Source organism: Sander vitreus, chromosome 15 (assembly GCF_031162955.1).
Source record: "Sander vitreus isolate 19-12246 chromosome 15, sanVit1, whole genome shotgun sequence".
Taxonomy (NCBI): Eukaryota; Metazoa; Chordata; class Actinopteri; order Perciformes; family Percidae; genus Sander; species Sander vitreus.
In genome coordinates, this window is record NC_135869.1 from 5,410,154 (window position 1) to 5,429,089 (window position 18,936).

The following is an 18,936-nucleotide window of genomic DNA, read 5'->3' on the forward strand; positions in this document are numbered from 1 at the left end:
TGAAGCAGGAAGTTTTACATCCAATCACAGTAATTATGTTAACGCATAAATCAGACGATACACAGGAAGTTTAGATATATGTGGTCTTGACCGGTCTTGAAGTAAAATCCCAAGTCCTCTTCATCCGAGACAACACCGAGTACAAATGTGTTCGATTCCGAGACGAGGCCCAGACATTCAAAAAGTGGTCTCGAGACCGGTTTTAAGGACTACAACACTGCTGAATACACAACGTAAACGTGAATGTGAAGAACAAGTCATTACAGTGCACAGTCTGGCCTATAAATATCCTCTTTATTTATTCAAATACATTTTTTAATGACAAATATCACAAAGCACATGGGCTCACATTGGTTTCCAGTTACTCAAAAGCACATCAGTAGGTCCGTAGGTTTAGCTGGCGGCAGGGTGTGTTGGTCGCTTCAGCCTCTGACACCTCACGGATTGACACTCTGTGGTGTCTTAATGCTGCACAATAAGAATATAAACATGTTAGAATTGATGCTACATAGTTGTATTGATATGGTATTTTGAAGGCAGATAGCAATAGATTATATATCAATATGTTTGTGTTGCAGCCAAGGGCGTAACGTTTGGAAAACGCCTCTGTAAAACAGTTTTTCTATCATGAGCTCTTGAATTACATTATTCAGGAAACACATTTCCAACCATCACTCAAAAATCGTGGGTCCAATGGAATGAAGTGCTACTTCATCGATTATGTTACAGTGCACCCAAGTCACTGAATTCCCTCCAACCTCATTGTTGATGTTTTGGAGATATGTAAATCAGATAAATCAGTGTGCTCCTGTAATAATTTATTATGATTGAACTGGCACAACCATAACTATGATAAGAATGACATGACTACATTGGAGGAATACGTGTCAGGAATGTGTCAGGGAAGGTGTTAGTGAAGCTTTATTCTTGACATAGGAAAAAGTAGTTTCCAATATTACCAGTGCTTAATAACCATATGTTTGGCATTTGTCAAAATTAACTCAAGTTCCACCTACTAGTTTTTCTTTTTTTTATAGCTTTGAACTACATCTCATGATCTGCATGAGCAAATGGATTTTGCTCAGTTGTCAGAGTTGAGTCAATACATTTTGTTAAACTTTCCATTATATTTCCAAATTGACTCATTTCCATCAAAGGAATCAGATAACTTTATGTATGTGGATATCTGCAGAATATACACCTTCAATCACAATACATAACTTCTAATCAAAATGCCTTAAAGGGTTAATGTTTACTCACAGTCAAGTTACTAAATCACAGTTTCACGTTTGCATGGTAGACAGAGTTTGACATGTACCTTAAAATCCCAGATCACAATGGCTCCGTCCAGACCCACACTGCTGTACTTCTCCACTTTGGCTTTCTTCCCAGATACAACACACAGCTGCCTGCAGGACACAACGCATGCACACTAGGCTCACAAAAGCTGAACTGTAGAGGTTTTACATTGTTGTTATAGTTTTTCTCAATCGCTTTGGCACATTTACTAAAAAACTAACTTACAATTGTCAAAACTCTACAATCCTCACACCACGTGGTACATTCAGCATATCACTCTATGTGACCTGAAAAAAGGTGATTACTCAATCAAAATAATTAACTCCAACTTAACTTCAAATGGAAATATATCCATTAATGAATAAATCATTGCCACCAAAACAAATTATTCCTTTATCATTGCTTAGACCAAGACAGTCCAAATGTAAAGACATTGTGTGAAATGACAGTGGACTCTAAAAGTGTGATTGTTACCCTCTGTAATATTGTCCAGTTGCTAACATTGTATATTTAGGCAGCTGAATAGTATTCATGTCAGCCATGACACACACTATACTTGCTCAATGTATGTACACACAAGCCAACTGTAAATATATAAAGGAAGCTTGTACAGAAAAACGTTTGGCATGACGCAGTCAGCGTAATGTGTTAAAACTGGTATACTAACCTGGCTAGAGCTAATGAAAACAATGTAAATCAGACTTGTAAATGGAACGCATTCAACTCGGGTGTGACAGCATTCCCAGCTCCGGCTTCCAAATTTTGAGATAAATGGAACGCACTACAAGTCCGTAACCTCCTTGGTATACTAGTAGAGGTTATGATGCTATTTTAAAGGGAAGCTGCAGTGGGCCTTACGTGATGCTGTTCTGGTGCAGGTTGCCCATCTCATTGCTCTCCTCATCAGTGGCCTTCTTGTCCAGGTTGCGGAAGTGTTGCATGGCTGACATGCTGGCCTTAGAGGTCTGCTTGGGGATGTCCAGCTTCTTCACAAACTCCAGAGCACCTGGACCCTTATAGGTGAACTGGTACGGGCAGCAGTCATGGCCCTGACAGAACAGTTCAGTACAAAGAATCATATCAATATTCAACTGAATTATGACTGTACATGGGTCCTTGAAGCTGCATTAAACAATTTGACAACCCCAAATAATGTTAGAGTTAAACTTCGAGGCATTCATTATCTTTAAATTAAAAATATATCAGTAAAATGGTGAAAATGATCATGCACAACCAAAACAAAACATGCAAGAATTAAATCCCCCTTGCAATACCACAAGTCGCTGAATTCGTCGCTAGTCGCTTTTTAGAAAGAGTGTCGCTACGAGGGTCTGAAAAGTCACCCAGTTGGCAACATTGGTGGTGAGAGACAGAGGGACGCAGGGAGGAACAAGCGGTGCCAAGCTAATTCCTTTGGTCTTAATCATAGATTGTACCTTCGGGTTGGGGACTGCCATTTTGAACGGATAAAGTGCCACTCGCTTATACAGCGAGTGGCATACAGCGCTTTCAAGCCGGAGAGTGGAGTTCACTTTGCGGCGAAAACAAAATGCTTCCACCCAAGGAAACGCTCGTTAGTTCCTCTGGAGAATTTGAACCACAATCTTTTTCCTTACAACTTAACGAGTTGTTTTGGTGCCTAAACTTAACTGTCATTGCCACGTGACGCTCACTTATTCTGCCTAAACTCCACTACCGCGGCCCCTGAAAGGAGCGTCATCTGGCGGTGCCTGTAGCCGGCTCACAGTCACCTGTTGGCGGGTAAACAACTGCTGCTGGTAGCCGGCATCCCGGAACTCTGTAGCGGCTAAATACAACCAGCAACTGCTGCTCAGATATATCATATATCAGATATATCAGATATATCATTCTATGGCACTATGTGTTCACGTTACAGCGCTTTACTTAGTTTAAAATACTTGTAATTTAGGTTTACGATATATGGTCTATTGGTGAAGTAGCATTGATCACTTTGGGGGGGTTCATTTTGTCATTGTTGTCAAATAATTCAGCAGAGGCAGGGATATGTAGACCAGAAAGGGGGAAATCCGATGCATCCCCCCTGGCAAATCGCACCCTGGATATAAACCTACACTGTGCATTTACTACCACTTAACAAGTAAACTGCCAATTTATTCTGTGCTCTGATTGCTGACAGCTGTTTGCTCTAAGTGCATTCACGGTCACTCTCTTGCTTAACCACCAAAAGCTGCTTTCACACTAGATCCGGACCGAGACTAACTCTTTTGGTCGGATCGAATTCCAGCTGTCTGGTCTGGGCCGTGATCCAGGGGGAGTTTTCACACCTGTAATTAAGGTTCTTAAAAGTCTGGTAATGCAGACCAAACAAGGTAGGCGTGAAAGGCCCTTAAACCTACATTAAATCTAGAAGGAAGAAATAGAAATGACTCAAATGTGACTAAAACTAAAATAAGGATTTCTGCCGTATGCACAGGCTCAGGTCCCAAGTGTGAAGTAGATCAATTAAAAGTTAAGGACACACACACACACACACACACACACACACACACACACACACACACACACACACACACACACATACACACAGATTCCATGCTTTATAGTTAGATAGAAATATTCATTATTGCAGCTTTAAAATAGGTATATTAAGTACAGAAGTTGATCATGTCTTCATCTTAAGAACTCATGCATGGAGTTGCTGGACATGCACACACACACACACACACACACACACACACACACACACAGAAGGTGATAGTTACCGCAGCAACAAGCTCAGTGGGGCTGACATAGAGCACACTCAGAAGTGGCAGATGGTCGGTGGTCAGCTGGGTGACCCTGGATGGACAGAGGTCAGAAAGGTGCATGATATAATGTCCAAAGATGTCCATGACATTGAATTACTTACAGGATCACATAAAAAAAAAAAACGATAGTGTAAAACTTAAAAAGTTGTTCAGGAATTGGAGCCATGAAGGGGTCTCCATAGGGGTCTTTCAATCGACTTTTTGATTACATGGTGAAGTTGCGTGCGATCACGGATGAGCAATTATATTAAGTTTTATTCATGTTGTATAAGTTACGTTTATTCATGTAATTCTAATCCAATATCTGCAGTGTTTCCCACATAATTAGTGAGATTGAATTTGTGGTGGGAGCTCACTGGTTAGCAAGCAAGCAAGCTAACATTAGCTAGCTAATTGATTTACAATTGCTCTCTAACCTATCATCTGGCTTTTCGGACGTTTCCCATGTTTTGTCTGAAGTTATAGCAGCTAGAGGGATTACAAGTGACATGATGCAGGAGAGGTATAGTCTTTTTTCAACATTTTTATGAGAAAATATTACATATTATATGTTTAGTTCAAAAGTTAAAGAAATACTTTATCTCTTGCTGAATATTAATATCTACCTATAGTCTGGCTAGTCCACACAGCATTCCCGGGATGGGAGAAAAACAATGTTCTGGTTTCTTGGCATTTCTTTAAACCAATCACAATCGTCTTGGGCGGAGCTAAGCGCCGGACGGAGCCATGGTGCCGCTGCAAAATAGCCTCCGGAAGGAACTTGTTTTGGTGGAACGTGTACGTTCAAAAGTAGTTTTAGTCGTGCGACAGAAAACTCAGATTGGACAGATAGTCTAGCTAGCTGTCTGGATTTACCCTGCAGAGATCTGAGGAGCAGTTAACTATAGTCCTCACAAATCCACCAGAGTTTAGAATGTCAACACAAAGAAAGAGGAAGGTAATGGACACCCGGCCGAAAAAGAGTGACATCCGGCGGAATTTCCGACAGCACCGGAACAATCCCTGAAGTGGAACGTAGTGAATATTAGACTAATACTGATCATACTGATTGCATTAGTGTCTTGGCAGATGTACTCACTCCTTCCCCTGGGTGGCATCTACCACGGTAATGCTGCTGTTGTGGGCTACACAGGCAAGCTGGTCTCCCCCAGGGGAGAAGGAGACACTGTGCACCCAGCCTCCACAGTCCTTATGCTCCAGCAGCACCTCCCCAAAAGGCATTTTGGCCCCCCAGGCAGTGGGTCCGGGCTTGTCCTCGATGTCCTTGATGTAGGCTGAGAAAACCCTGATAAGCATAGAATTGATTTCTGTTATAGTTTGCCAGATTTGGGAATCAATGTTGGGTTGCCTAATGTACATTTGGACTTGCTGCTTATGTATATTGATATTGTTTTAAGACCTGGGCGCTGGGGTCTGATCCTGGAGTGCTCCGACTCCAGTCAGGCTGTACCGCTTTACCGGACTCTCCCTATGGTTTTAACTATTTAAGCTCAGTTTTAACATCCCGAGTCAGGCTGTCCAGCCGTTGCCTCCTTCCGGGTCTCCACGTAGCTAGTGGAGCAGTAGGTTGACTGCCTCCCCTCTCCCAACCACACACCCATGGGCATCATTTATGGTAGAATAGGGACGGTGGGGATATATCTCTACCCCTTTTCTGATTACCTTAAATTGTCCCCACCACTAATTGATGTTAACTGCATATCTGCGCCTCCAGTTATTCTCACTTGTACAAAAGCAGGGGGGCCCTATCACGTTGCCAGACAGGCTTAACACCTCTATTTTGATCTCCTCAACAAAGAGCCAGTTGCCAAGTCTACCCTGTCTCCAAAGGACCAGCCACGAAATCCCACAAAAAGACCAAAACCAACAATGTGTGTCTCAATACACATTGTTACAGACACACACACCTTTTAAAAACATCTCATAAATATATTGTTTCATAAAATAAGAAAAGGCTTAGTAATTTCCTATACAGCTGGACACGCTAGTTTTGATATGTTGCAGATTAAACCATATTTGGTGCTTTAGTGAGTATTTGGGGCAGCAGGATGATGTGTGTGGGATTCATTCAAAATAAACCAATCCCTCCAGAAAAACGCGATTATGCGATCGCATAATTCAATGCATAATCAGCATATTTATGCGGAAGCCACATTTTTTCAAATACGCCGCACTTTCGCCGCATAAATTGCCTATTTCCCTGCAAAATATGCGGGGCTTGCATGATTTCATAATCCCCGCATTTTCGTTGCAAAAAAAGTCACACATATCTTAGCAGAAAGTTGGAAAATGTTGCGTTTACTTACAAGAGCAGCCATTTTCCCCTGTTGCCATGGGAACGTTATGAAGTGACGTAATTACGCAACGTGAACATCATGGAAAAGCTGCAAACCCCGCGATGAAGCCACGATGAAACCGCCGTTTTTGCAAGTTCCCGCAATTTCATCGCATAAAATTGCATAAATATCCCGCATATTCCATCACATTTTTTAAGAAAACGTGACCCATAATCAAGGATTTTTGCCCGCAACAATCACAAAAAAACTTTTTCTGGAAGGACTGATAAACTGCAGTGGGTTTGTTCGTGTTAATGAAGGAACATGTAACCCAGTGCAACAGTGGGGTTCAGTGATGCATTTTTAATAAACATGACTAGTGTGCTACTCAGAGATCAGGCTACAAGTGTGGTTCTTCAGGTATCTGGGTGTAGAACTATGACACCAGTCTGCTTCCGTGCTTTTACATTGCAGTTTTGGCAGTTGTGTCACCTGCAGTGGAAGTCTGCAGACCCAGCCGCCAGTAGGATGTTGTTTGGATGCCAATCCAGACTCAGGACTGTGGAGCAAATAGGTTTCTTGATGTGCTTACTCAGCCACCTGAAAGGGAAGAAGAAGAAGAAGAAGAAGAAGAAGAAGAAGAAGAAGAAGAAGAAGAAGAAGACATACTTTTAATGATCCCAATGGGTAATTGTGTTTTTACATTACACACAGGCACACGTGCACAAACAGGACCTTTACATGCACAAATGGAGAGATGTCAATGCCCAGGAGGTAATGTCAAGTCCCTACGGACTAAGCTACAGCTGCCCCAATGGAATGAGAATGGTGAAGACCTGCAATTGAATGTGCTTGGCAGAGATCATGGTCATTCTAATTTCAGGTAAGAGGTAAGTGTCAAATTGTGTGAAAATTAGTTTGTGTTTTTTGTAGGCCTATTTGCAGTTCATGTTTTTAGGTTGTGTTTTCTGTATTTGCAGCACGTTTCTGTATTTGGTTGGGTTTTTTCTACTTGAAGTGCGTTTCTGTATGCTCCTGCATGTTCCTGCATGTTACTGTAGTTGTTTGACTTTTTAATCTCTTTGTCTGTTGACTAATTGACAGACATCACCATTCTCGGCCTTTAAAACCAATATCAAGTTAATTGTTATGTACCATACAGGAATAGTTTTGATTCCATCACGTAATGCTCACCAGTCGTTCTCCTTCTCAAAGTAGCAGACAGAGATGAGGCGAGCTCCGCTGCCCAGGGCAAACTTGTTCTCCAGTGGGGACCACTTCACACAGGTGGCTGCCCGGTTGATGCGCACCAGAACCAGGGTGGGCTTCCAAACGCCATCCTTCAGAGTCCACACATAGGCATTGCGGTCAGAGGCACATGTTACAATGCGGTTGGACTCTGGGGCCCAGTCAATACCTGTGGACACAATTATGAAGCTCTATTCAAGTGTCAAAGGATGGATGAATGATACAATGCTTTCTATCTTTGCTTTCAAATCATATATTTTACTTGAGATGTCAAAAACACTATCATTAATTCAGACCTCCTTAAAACAGAAATGTGTGTACTAAATTGTGGATATTAATACCACCATGTGGCCAAATAATTCAATTTGAACTCAAAAGTATCATTACTAAGTGCTTTGTGGTGGGACAATCTTTAACTGGGATTACCCAAACTCTGAGGGAAAAATTCAACCATGGTGTTTTAACAGTATAAATACACTACCGGTCAAAAGTTTGGGGTCACTTAGACATTTTCATTCCACTCCATTACAGACAGAATGCCAGCTGAGATCAGTTGCATTGTTTTTTTAACCAGGGCAGCAGTTAGATTACATTATGTGTTGAGATTGAGATATGTTATTTTACAGATTCTATCTTTGGGGTAGATCTTATTCCATTTGTGTATGGGATCTCTGATTGTAAAGGTTAATGTTTCCATGTCCACTGATTTTATTTTTTTTAGTAGGTTAATACCCGAGTTATTTTCTGGGAGGGGTGAGTGCCCGTTCAGCGCTGCTTGCAGCTTAATTAGTGTTTGTTCTCTAGTGCCAAATAGTGGACAAAGGAAGTGTTTTGCAATACGTCATTTCCAGTGCCTGTGTGTGGGCCCATGACAATTGAGAAAACTCCATTCACTGATGAATACTGAGATGTGACTGAAAGCTCTGCAACAGGCTTCTAGGTGGACCTTTAGTTAAGCCTATTTTTATCAAATCACTATTCCCAAGATCAAGAATGAACTTTCAGTAACAAATTATCAATTCATTTAATTACAACAACAAAAAACAGACACACAGTGAACTTTCCAGGCTCCAAAGGATCAATCCTGTCAATGCATCCACATACCATCTATCCTTCAGTCATTGTTGGCTGATATAAGTTACAGTACCTGTGATTCGTCCACTGTGCTCAGTCAGCTCATGGATCTTGACCCATTCTTTGCCGTTCTTTTCATAGATGTTTACCACATTGTTGTTAGGACTCACTGCAATCTCTAGAAAGAAATGTGTGTGCACAAATGTTAGGTATTGTAACCAAAAGTAATTAATATGACATGGTCTTCATCTGATGAGTTTGAATGGGAAATTGTCATGGCTGTTACAGTTTATGTGATGAAAAGGTACATGGTCACATAATGAATAGGGTTTATCTTTTTTTTCAATATACAAAAAAATGCCATGGCAATCTCACCATTAGTTACCATGTTTGCAAAGTTATTTGTGGAAAGATCATGTAAAGAGGTCAAAGAAATCCTCTGAGGAACATGATTGTTCATTTAGTAAATTCCATAGTGATATACCCAGTTACATTTGATGTTATGTTGTGTGCAATTAGAAATATGGTCTGCGGGTGGCGATAGAGGAAAGGCTAGTGGGTCACCACATTTAAGTTCATTCTCTGGGAAGTACAGATTATCAGCAGGACAGCACTCAATACCCGCATAAGCATATTGGAGTTCAGTGTTTTCATTTGTGACCATTCAAACAACATGCTAAAATTGGAAAATGAATGTACTCTGCAAATTAGCAGAAGTACTGCACATTAGATTTTAATATTTACTGTGTAGTGGAATTAGTGTGGAACTAATGGAACGTTCCCAGAGGAAGAACTTCTGGGATCCTCTGACTTTCCATCTTTATCTCCATCATCAGGTCAACAAATTTGGTTCATGACCAAACTTGAAAACCAAAAACTAAAAACCTTCCCATCAACCTCAACTGTATTTTTGTGTAATGCTAATAATAAAAATGTCATGCTAACATACTAAAGTAAGATGGCAAACATGGAAAATGTATCTGCATGTTAACATTGTCATTGGGGCCATATTAGCATGCTGTCACGGACATTTAGCTCAATGCAATCCTGTGCTCAAAGTTCAGATCTTTTGAAGTGGGGTTGTATGAGGTACTTATCCAAGGTCAGTGTATTAGCTACAGTAGATGGCAGTTGGCATGCCCCAGACAGGAGTCCTGACACATAAGCTAAGCAATGTACTGCCAGAGACTGTTTAGAACCATGGATGTATGATATTAACCATAGTCTGTAAAAATAGTGGATGTAGCATCCGTGACGTCACCCATTGGTTTGTGGAATGCCTTTTTGAAGCCTCGACTTTGGCGATACAGCCATCGCCATTATTTTTTTCAACCAGGGAAGATGACGACACAACAGTAAATGGGTATTATATTGTGGATAGTCTCGCATTGCCAGACCTACCTCCACAGCGCTGCATAGGAGGGTCTGGCTAGCCCACACAGCATTCTGGGATGGGAAAAAAACGAGTTCTGATTCATTGGCATTTCTTTAAACCAATCACAATTGTCTTGGGCGGTGCTAAGCGCTGGACAGAGCCACAGTGCCTCTGTAAAATAGCCTTGGGAAGGAACTTGTTTTGGTGGAACATGTGTACGTTCAAAAGTTGTTTTAGTTGTGCAACAGATAACTCAGATTGGACAGATAGTCTGGGATGTTGTGCGTATAATGAAAGACACTAAAAATCCAGTACAGTCCAGGACTGAGGACTCCGGTAAGAGCAGAGGAGGGGGGGCTCTGTATGTACGTGCATGAGAACTGGTGTAATAACGAGACAATTATAAATACACACTGTTCCGCTGACCTTGAGTACATGTCTGTAAGATGCTGGCCTTTTCTTCTACCGAGAGAGCTAACAATAGTAATCGTCACAGCTGTGTATATTCCACCCGACGCCAATGTAAACACGGCACTCTCTCTTTTGCTGAACACCATAAATGAACAGCAGCGGGCCCACCCCAACAGTGTTCATATAATCGTAGGAGTGTCTGTTAAGAGGCACAAAGGCACTCTTTAGAACATGCCCCCACAACTGGCATTTTAGCTAACTGGGAGCTCTGGCCGTTAGCTGCAGCAACTCCAGTTTACTAGCACCGATTTTGGTCGTTTTTTTCCCTATCGACAGTACTCGGTGACATCTAGCGATCAAGATTCAGGTAAAAATCGCCCGGAGTTCTCCTTTAAGTGGTCCTTTGTCCGACTGCCATCTGCTGTAGGTAATACACTGACTATGGAGAAGTCCCTCAAACAAATCCACTTCAAAAGATCCAAACTATTCCCTTAAGTACAGCATGGCTATAGTCTCTTGTTAAGACACCTTGTCATGGACCAAAGTCCACCAACTAACTAACTGACTGACACAGTTACAGTCTGGTTATCACACTGGAGTTTCAAAAAAAGTATTTTTATAAAGGCTTGACGTAAAGTGTGTAGAACAAACCCACTGCACTGCAGCGTTTAACAATAACTGTAATGCCAAATACAAAAACAGCAGTAGACATCCTATAACTGAAGTACAGTCAGATCCATGCAGTAAAGCTCTTTGAGTCCATTTGCTGCATTGATAATCAGATTCCCCGTGGTTTTCCAGGCAACATTAATGCAATAAGAGAAGGGAGATAATGTATGTACATTCTGCATTGAGAATGTGGTCCCACCCTGTATTGATCCCATAAATTATGGAGAAAGAATACGGAATACTGCACATATGTGTAAATACGTTTATGCTACTATATGTTTGCCTGTTTCACTTACGGGTCCTGTCTTTGTTCCAGGTGTGGCAGGAGAGTGGCTCCAGGCCAAAACTGTAGAGCGACATGTCCGAACAGAGGCAGGAGAGGCTGCTGGAATGTTGCTGCTGTGAGGGCTGATCAGGAAGGACAGGAAGACATGTTGTAAAGAAACTTGATTTTTTTGCCGAGAAAGCACAGCAAGTTTCTTGTATTTGGGTTTACATGAGCAGTGACTTATAAAGTTTGTGGTATGAGAGTTTCATCCTCCGATTATAATCCTAACACCAGATGGTGTTACTTACTGTGATGCATACTTGGAATTTAGGTCCTAAGAAAGTGGGTACATCCACTTTAAGGACAAACTTACAGTACTATCTACTCTCCTCCTTACAACTGTCCCTTTAAGTCACCTTAAGCTAGGCGAGTAATGACTGTGAGATAAGAGTACACCTTTATCAGGTGTGGTGCACACTGTACAAACACAATTTAATTGTTACGTCTGAATTTTTCTCTGCCCTCTAACAATAACCTGATCCTGAGCGGAAGAAACAAACCTTGGTTTTTTCGAATACAGAGATGTCAGTTTGTTACAGTTAGTTCCTCACAGTTTGAAAAGCTTTGAGCCTAAGAAGATACTACCTCAGACTGGTACATACAGTAGAAGTACATTGCAAATGTTTCTTTTGGTGTCGCATTTGTCTTTGCCCAACCTTATCAAACTGACAGACAGATAAGAATGGACCGGATGGAAAGTGTGAACCAGTTTTACAAGTGAACTGAACAAGCTGACTAGATGTGATAAAAAACAAAGAGATTAAAGCCATTACTTACTTTTTGCTGTGTATATGTGGCCAGGTGGAATTCTTGTTGGTAGCTAGAGGTACAGGGCTGTGTTCGTGGACTCTGGGCAGTCGACACGAATGGAGCTGTGCAGTCTGACTGGGTGAAGGAAGTGACTGCTCATGGGAGTGAAAGAAAGGTGGGTGTGTCTGCTAATAGCTGTTGAGCAAGCATCTTGTCTAGAGCAAGCTTATTGTGCCACCAAACACCAATGCCCAATATACGCTACTGTTCGCGACCCTATGGTGATGTCTTCAAATAGCTTTTTTCCAAAACCCAAAGATATTCAACTTAAAATAATATAAAGTTGGTTAGTTACTTTTATTTTATTTTGTGTCATGCCAAACATTTGGCCCCATGCCATATGGGATTACAAGACACCCCTATTTAACAGACATGTCAGGTCTCGCATATACAAATCATGTGGAGAAATACAAAAATAACAGAAAACAAAAATAAAGGAATGTAAAATAAAAAAATAAATAGCAAAAAAGCACAGTCCATACAAATAAATATCTACAAATCATCCCGGTATAGAGCTTTTTTTCTCTTCTCCCAGGCTTTCTCAAGATAACTGGCTAATTTACATGTTTCACGTGTGAACAGCCATCTCCGTCTTTGAGCATCATCCATATTTACAAAGTCAATATCTGTTTGTTATCTTACTAAACAAGGCATGACACTGTAAATAAAAGGGACATTAGAAAATAAAATATATAAAACTGAGAGAAGCTGAAAATTCTCACATTTGAGAAGCTGGAAACAGATATTTGGTATTTTGTTTTGAAAAATTATTGCAAAGCTCAAACAATTATCAAAGTAGCTGACAATTAATTGTCTGTCAGTTGACTAATCAATTCCCTGACTGATTTTTCAGCTCTAAAAAAGCCCCAAAAAACCCCTAAAGCTTGACACAAAAAGTTGTAAACTTAAGTAGAAAACCTATGTTTCCCATGCAATGCAAGAGTTTGCAGTTTCAGTATACCATGACCAAATGTATGTACATACTAGTTTTTGAGGGGGAAATTTTATTGTGAAAAAATCCAGTTGGAAGCAGTGGTTGTCTGCTGTCAAGAAGACAAACAACCAGGACACATGTCATTTCATATTTGGTGAGGGTTTTCATGAGAATAGTTAGTTGTCACACTTTAATGGATGCATTTACAGTATTCAAAGCTTCTTTCTTATGTTTGTCTGATAGGGTGTGTTTTCCCATTGTTTTTATACTGGACTGTGGGTGCTAACAGTACTTTAAGTGGTAACTTTAGGTATTCAAGATGGCTAACGTTTATTATGAGAAAATCTACGGTGGCCCTGAAGTGCAAATCACAACAGCAAATAGAAAAACGCAACAGCAAATCATAAAACACAACGGCAAATAGGAAAACACAACGGGAAATATGAAAACACGACAGCAAATAGGAAAACACAACAGCAACTAGGAAAACACGACGGCAAATAGGAAAACATGACGGCAAATAGGAAAACACGACGGCAAATAGGAAAATATACGGTGGCCCTGAAGTGCAAATCACAACAGCAAATAGAAAAACGCAACAGCAAATCATAAAACACAACGGCAAATAGGAAAACACAACGGCAAATATGAAAACACGACAGCAAATAGGAAAACATGACAACAAATAGGAAAACACGACGACAAATAGGAAAACACGACAGCAAATAGGAAAACACAACAGCAAATATGAAAACACAACAGCAAACATGAAAACACAACAGCAAATATGAAAACACGACAGCAAATACGAAAACAAAACGGCATTAACTTCTACCTTCCTTCCTGTTAAAAGACAGACAGTCCGTCTGTCCAATCAGGAGGGTCCATCCTCTACTAGATAGGCCCTACCTTTTCCGGTAGAAGTTAATGCCGTTGTGTTTTCATATTTGTTGAAGTGTTTTCATATTTGCTGTCGTGTTTTCATGTTTGCTGTCGTGTTTTCCTGTTTGCTGTCGTGTTTTCATGTTTGCTGTCGTGTTTTCCTATTTGCTGTTGTGTTTTCCTATTTGCTGTCGTGTTTTCATATTTGCTGTCGTGTTTTCCTATTTGCTGTCTTGTTTTCATATTTGCTGTCGTGTTTTCCTATTTGCTGTTGTGTTTTCCTATTTGCTGTCGTGTTTTCCTATTTGCTGTCGTGTTTTCATATTTGCTGTCGTGTTTTCATATTTGCTGTCGTGTTTTCCTATTTGCTGTCGTGTTTTCCTATTTGCTGTTGTGTTTTCATATTTGCTGTCGTGTTTTCATATTTGCTGTCGTGTTTTCATATTTGCTGTCGTGTTTTCCTATTTGCTGTCGTGTTTTCCTATTTGCCGTTGTGTTTTCATATTTGCGGTTGTGTTTTATGATTTGTTGAAGTGTTTTCATATTTGCTGTCGTGTTTTCCTATTTGCCGTTGTGTTTTCCTATTTGCCGTTGTGTTTTATGATTTGCTGTTGCGTTTTTCTATTTGCTGTTGTGATTTGCACTTCAGGGCCACCGTAGAAATCCTCAGGTTTTTTAACAGCACATTTTAATTATTATTGCATCGACTAACATTTCATTTACTCAGTAAAGTACTACAGTACCATGTAATGTCAGAGGTAATGTTACTTGCTCTTTAGCTGGTTGGGTAACTAACTACTTAATTCTGTCATTTATCCAGGGTTGCCAGGTCTGTATGACAAAACCAGCCCAACAGCCAATCAATACCAGCCCTGAAAATATGTCCCTACCAAATACATTTAAATATGTAGACTATAGGGACCAGGGATTGAACCTGAATGGCCTTGAGTGTGAAAATAGGAAAATTGAAACAACAGAAATACAGTAGTAGTTGGGGAACAGGATTTGCAAAATACAATAAAGCTATGTTGATCACATTTGTATTTCCCTATTCACATAAAAATACACCCCATCGCACAACATTCTTCTATCCCATAACATGCTAGTCAGACAGAAACCATACCACGGTTCAGCTGCAAAACACCAGGAAATTAAAAAACATGTTGAGGAAATGTTGGCAAATAAAATCATTTCACCTTCTTGTCATGGTATGCTGCTGCGGCATGACTCACAGGAGACAAGTTGAGACAAAGTTCACGTTTATTTGAATTAGAAAACAGGCAAAGGTCAAAACCAGGTAGGCAGTTTTGGAGAATTGGATTAATTTCCGATTTTGGTAAATTTCTCCAAGCATTTGTGAAACTCAAGCACAGTGGAGCTTTCTGCTGTGGTCTGAAATAACACTGCTGAGGAGCACTGACGATACCGCCAAACATGGACATGTATGTCGTGTACATGGATGTGTAAAAAATAGCATTGATGTAATAAACTCCTGCCATGTTGCTGTAGCTTAGCTTGCTACATTTATTTGGAGGCTAACGATAGCTTCAGTGTAGTGAAGCTTCATTTAATGTATAATACCTGGTAGCTTAGATCACTAAACTTTCCAAGTAGCACTGGTAATAAGCAACATGACAGTGTGATTAACACAATGGTATGTTTGTTTATAAGAGAACTATCTAACGGAGCCGCTTGTGTCTGACAGCAATGTTACCACCGAGCCGAGTGGCTCAATGAAGAAGATCACATTTCAGTGGCGGTGGGAGGGGGGGAGGGACTGCCCATTTCTCCGACGCTCCATTGTTCCGACCGCTCAATAACCTGAAAAATTCCCTTTGGTCCTACAGCCCACTAGTCCGATGTCCCTTTGCTGGCGAAATTACGAATCCCACTATGGCCATGCCAAGACCCGCCCTACGAAGCAGCTCGATTGGTTGGGGTTAGGCATTTGACCTCGAAAGGTTAAGGTTAGAATAGCTGATTGGTCAGGGGATAGTAGTGGGCTGTAGGACCAAAGGGAATTTTTCGGGTTATTGAGAGGTTGGAACAATGGAGCTTCAGAGAAATGACATGGCACCGGGAGGGGGAACAGCACACTGGAATGGCGCACATGTTCGTTTACTACAAGGTTCATGTTTTTTTATGGGTGACTTGACAACATAAGGCAGAGTTAGTTTCAAAGAAAGCTAAATCTGCGATGCCAATATGGCAACATTTTGGATTTAAAGCAAACCAAAGAGGTGAGCAGAAAAAGACGAGGCAAAGTGTAAACAGCAGTGCAAAAGAGTTGCATTACCGCCACCAAGTATATGGAGTCGCTACACTCTCCTACTAAGTTCCATTTACCTCGGAATTCGGAAGCCGGAACTGGGAATGATGTCACACCCAAGTTGAATGCGTTCCATTTACAAGTCAGATTTTCATTGTTTTCATTAGCTCTAGCCAGGTTAGCCATTGTTAGCAATACCAGTTTATAACAGATGTGTACCCTCTGTCGCTCTCTGGGACATGATTTCATGCTAATCGAATGTGTTTGAAAACAAGCTAGCGCGGACCGCTGATTAGCTTACAACGCTAGTATTCGCGGCACAGGGAAAGTAAAAACAAATCGCTATTTGTACCACTAAAAAGGCTCAAAATATCACCACACTTTAAAAGTCATTACAAAGAACATTTTAAGTGTACTGACAGTTTATTAAAAAGATAGATTATAAAGACAGTCGCGTTCTCGTATACAGGCGGCTGCCGTCTTGGAAGCTACTGTCTTTCCTGTGCCCCGAATACTAGCGTTGTAAGCGGTCCGCTGATTAGCATGAAAACATGTCCCAGAGAACGACAGACTGGGTACACATCTGTTATTAACCCCTAGGTTCGTTTTGCACCGGAATTGTCCTTTAAGATCAAAGGAACATATGTTTATGTATTATCACAGATTTTGACCCGGGTAGACCATGAAAGTAGTGATCATCAATTTTTATTTTAGTGTTGCATGTTTTTTTTGAGGCAATTTGGTTGAAAGAAACCCATATTTCTGATATGTAAACGTCGAAATAGGGGTCAAATTTGACCCGAGGACAACGTGAGGGCTCAAAAAATAACATCCAATTTGGATGAATTGCACAGCCCTAACTTCTGTGGAGTCAGACAGCCTGAGGAGCGGTGGAGTGGACAGTCGGTGTGTAGCCATGCATGTGTTTGCAGACGGGCAGATGTGTTTACACGTGGACATGCGTGCGTACGTGCCTCAGCCATGTGGTAAATCACGACATGGCCTGATCCTGTGTCACAGTGGAAAGTTGTGGCTGGGAAGTGGAACGGTGACCCACGCAGTTCTGGTCAACATGAAAACTACAGTATTTTCGTCACTGTTAACCCCCAAGCTGTTGTTCATGTTTTCTGATACTTTCTCTAGCTCTTGCTTGCCTTCATTTCATACCTTGTTTAAAGGGTTAAAATTCAAAAAATGTATATGCATTTTTGTTAGTTATGATCAGGACTGATGTGGATTAACTTACTCCAGACTGTGAAAAACAGACAAAGAAATTACTGAAAATAATTCATTCAGTTTGTGTTTTTTTCATTAAAACCCCAGTGACTTTATGTAAATAAATTGGAATTTAATGGGTTCAATTTCTAAAAATGAATGATTTTTTTGTTAGTTATAATCAGGACTGATGTGGGTTAAAAGATTTAACTCAGTGAAAGTGGCAAATAATATTAATGTTTAATATTTTATAGCAGTTTTTTTTTTTAGCAATGGGGACATGCTTATCCCCTAAGGTATCAATAGGGACTTTTTTTTTTTTTTTATCTGACAAAGTGCAAAAATTCAATATACACAAAAATGTTTTTGCTAATCTTTGACTTACCCCAGACTGTGAAAAACAGAAAAATCAATTACTGAAAATAATTTTAAGTTTTAAAAATATAATATATAATAATAAATATAATAATACAATTTTTTTTTAGTTATGAACAGGATTGATGTGGGTTAAAAGATTTAACTCAGTAAATGTGGAAAATAATATTAATATATATTTAAAGAAAATTTCACATTTGGACATTTTTGTCTTCTAATGACACCAGAGGAAATTAAAATGTATTAAAATGATCATCTTAAAGTAGAAAATATACTGTCTGTCACATCACATACATTATGAACAGGTAAGTGAGTGGTCTTGAGGAGGATTCTCTTTTTTTCTGTCTCGGTATTGACTGTCTCTCATATGGACTCGGTCTTGACTTGGACTCAAACTTTTGTGGACTCGGTCTCGACTTGGACTTGAACCTCTTTGGACTCGGTCTCGACTAGTCCTGGTCTTGGACATGTGGACTCAACAAAGGTGGACTTGACTGCAGCCCTGATAGACAGTGAGGATGCCTGATCTTAAAAACAGGAGTTGAGAAGACTGATTTCTATGCACACATTAAATGATTGATGATTGGAGTTCCCTGTTAAAAAGGTCTTTTTGGATACCCTGGTTTATCACATGCTAAAACCATGATGTCATGTTTACCCATGTCCCCACATCAAACCTCCTCTTTCCCTGACCTAATCTGCCCCCCCTCCCTTATGTTGTCCCTCTCCCACTCTAGTCCAAAGTCCAAACCTGAGGACCTGATGATCTGTCTGAATATAAAAGAGACCCTGAGTGTGACTAGCAGCACACACACACACACACACACACACACACACAGTCATGACCTTTCCACCCATCACAGATAAAGACACAAATTCAACAAACAGATTTTTGCAAATACTTTTAACAAATAGCCTACTACATCATATTGAAACTCTTAATGAGCAGATACACACAAGCAATACATGTACACAACATTCA

At 40.4% G+C, this 18,936-nt stretch overlaps 1 protein-coding gene across 1 annotated transcript; it reads right to left on the minus strand.

Moving 5' to 3' along the window:
- Window positions 1–275: 275 nt before the first annotated feature.
- Window positions 276–12,379, minus strand: LOC144530577 (actin-related protein 2/3 complex subunit 1A-A). The gene is made up of 10 exons (XM_078270197.1): window positions 12,247–12,379; window positions 11,438–11,549; window positions 8,760–8,864; window positions 7,559–7,781; window positions 6,857–6,964; window positions 5,167–5,373; window positions 4,044–4,119; window positions 2,158–2,348; window positions 1,319–1,409; window positions 276–468 (listed from the first exon to the last, which is right to left on the minus strand). The coding sequence occupies exons 2-10, from the start codon at window positions 11,499–11,501 to the stop codon at window positions 463–465; spliced, it is 1,071 nt and encodes a 356-aa protein (XP_078126323.1). The 5' UTR covers window positions 11,502–11,549; window positions 12,247–12,379; the 3' UTR covers window positions 276–462.
- Between the last annotated feature and the right edge of the window lie 6,557 nt (window positions 12,380–18,936).

Coding starts and splice junctions, on each gene's coding strand:
- LOC144530577 (XM_078270197.1), bottom strand. CDS start 11,501: ATGTCGCTCTACAGTTTTGGCCTGGAGCCACTCTCCTGCCACACCTGG. Junction 7,782..8,759: donor GCACAGTGGACGAATCACAG/GTACTGTAACTT, acceptor TTGTGTCCACAG/GTATTGACTGGGCCCCAGAG. Junction 2,349..4,043: donor CCACTGAGCTTGTTGCTGCG/GTAACTATCACC, acceptor CTGTTCTGTCAG/GGCCATGACTGCTGCCCGTA.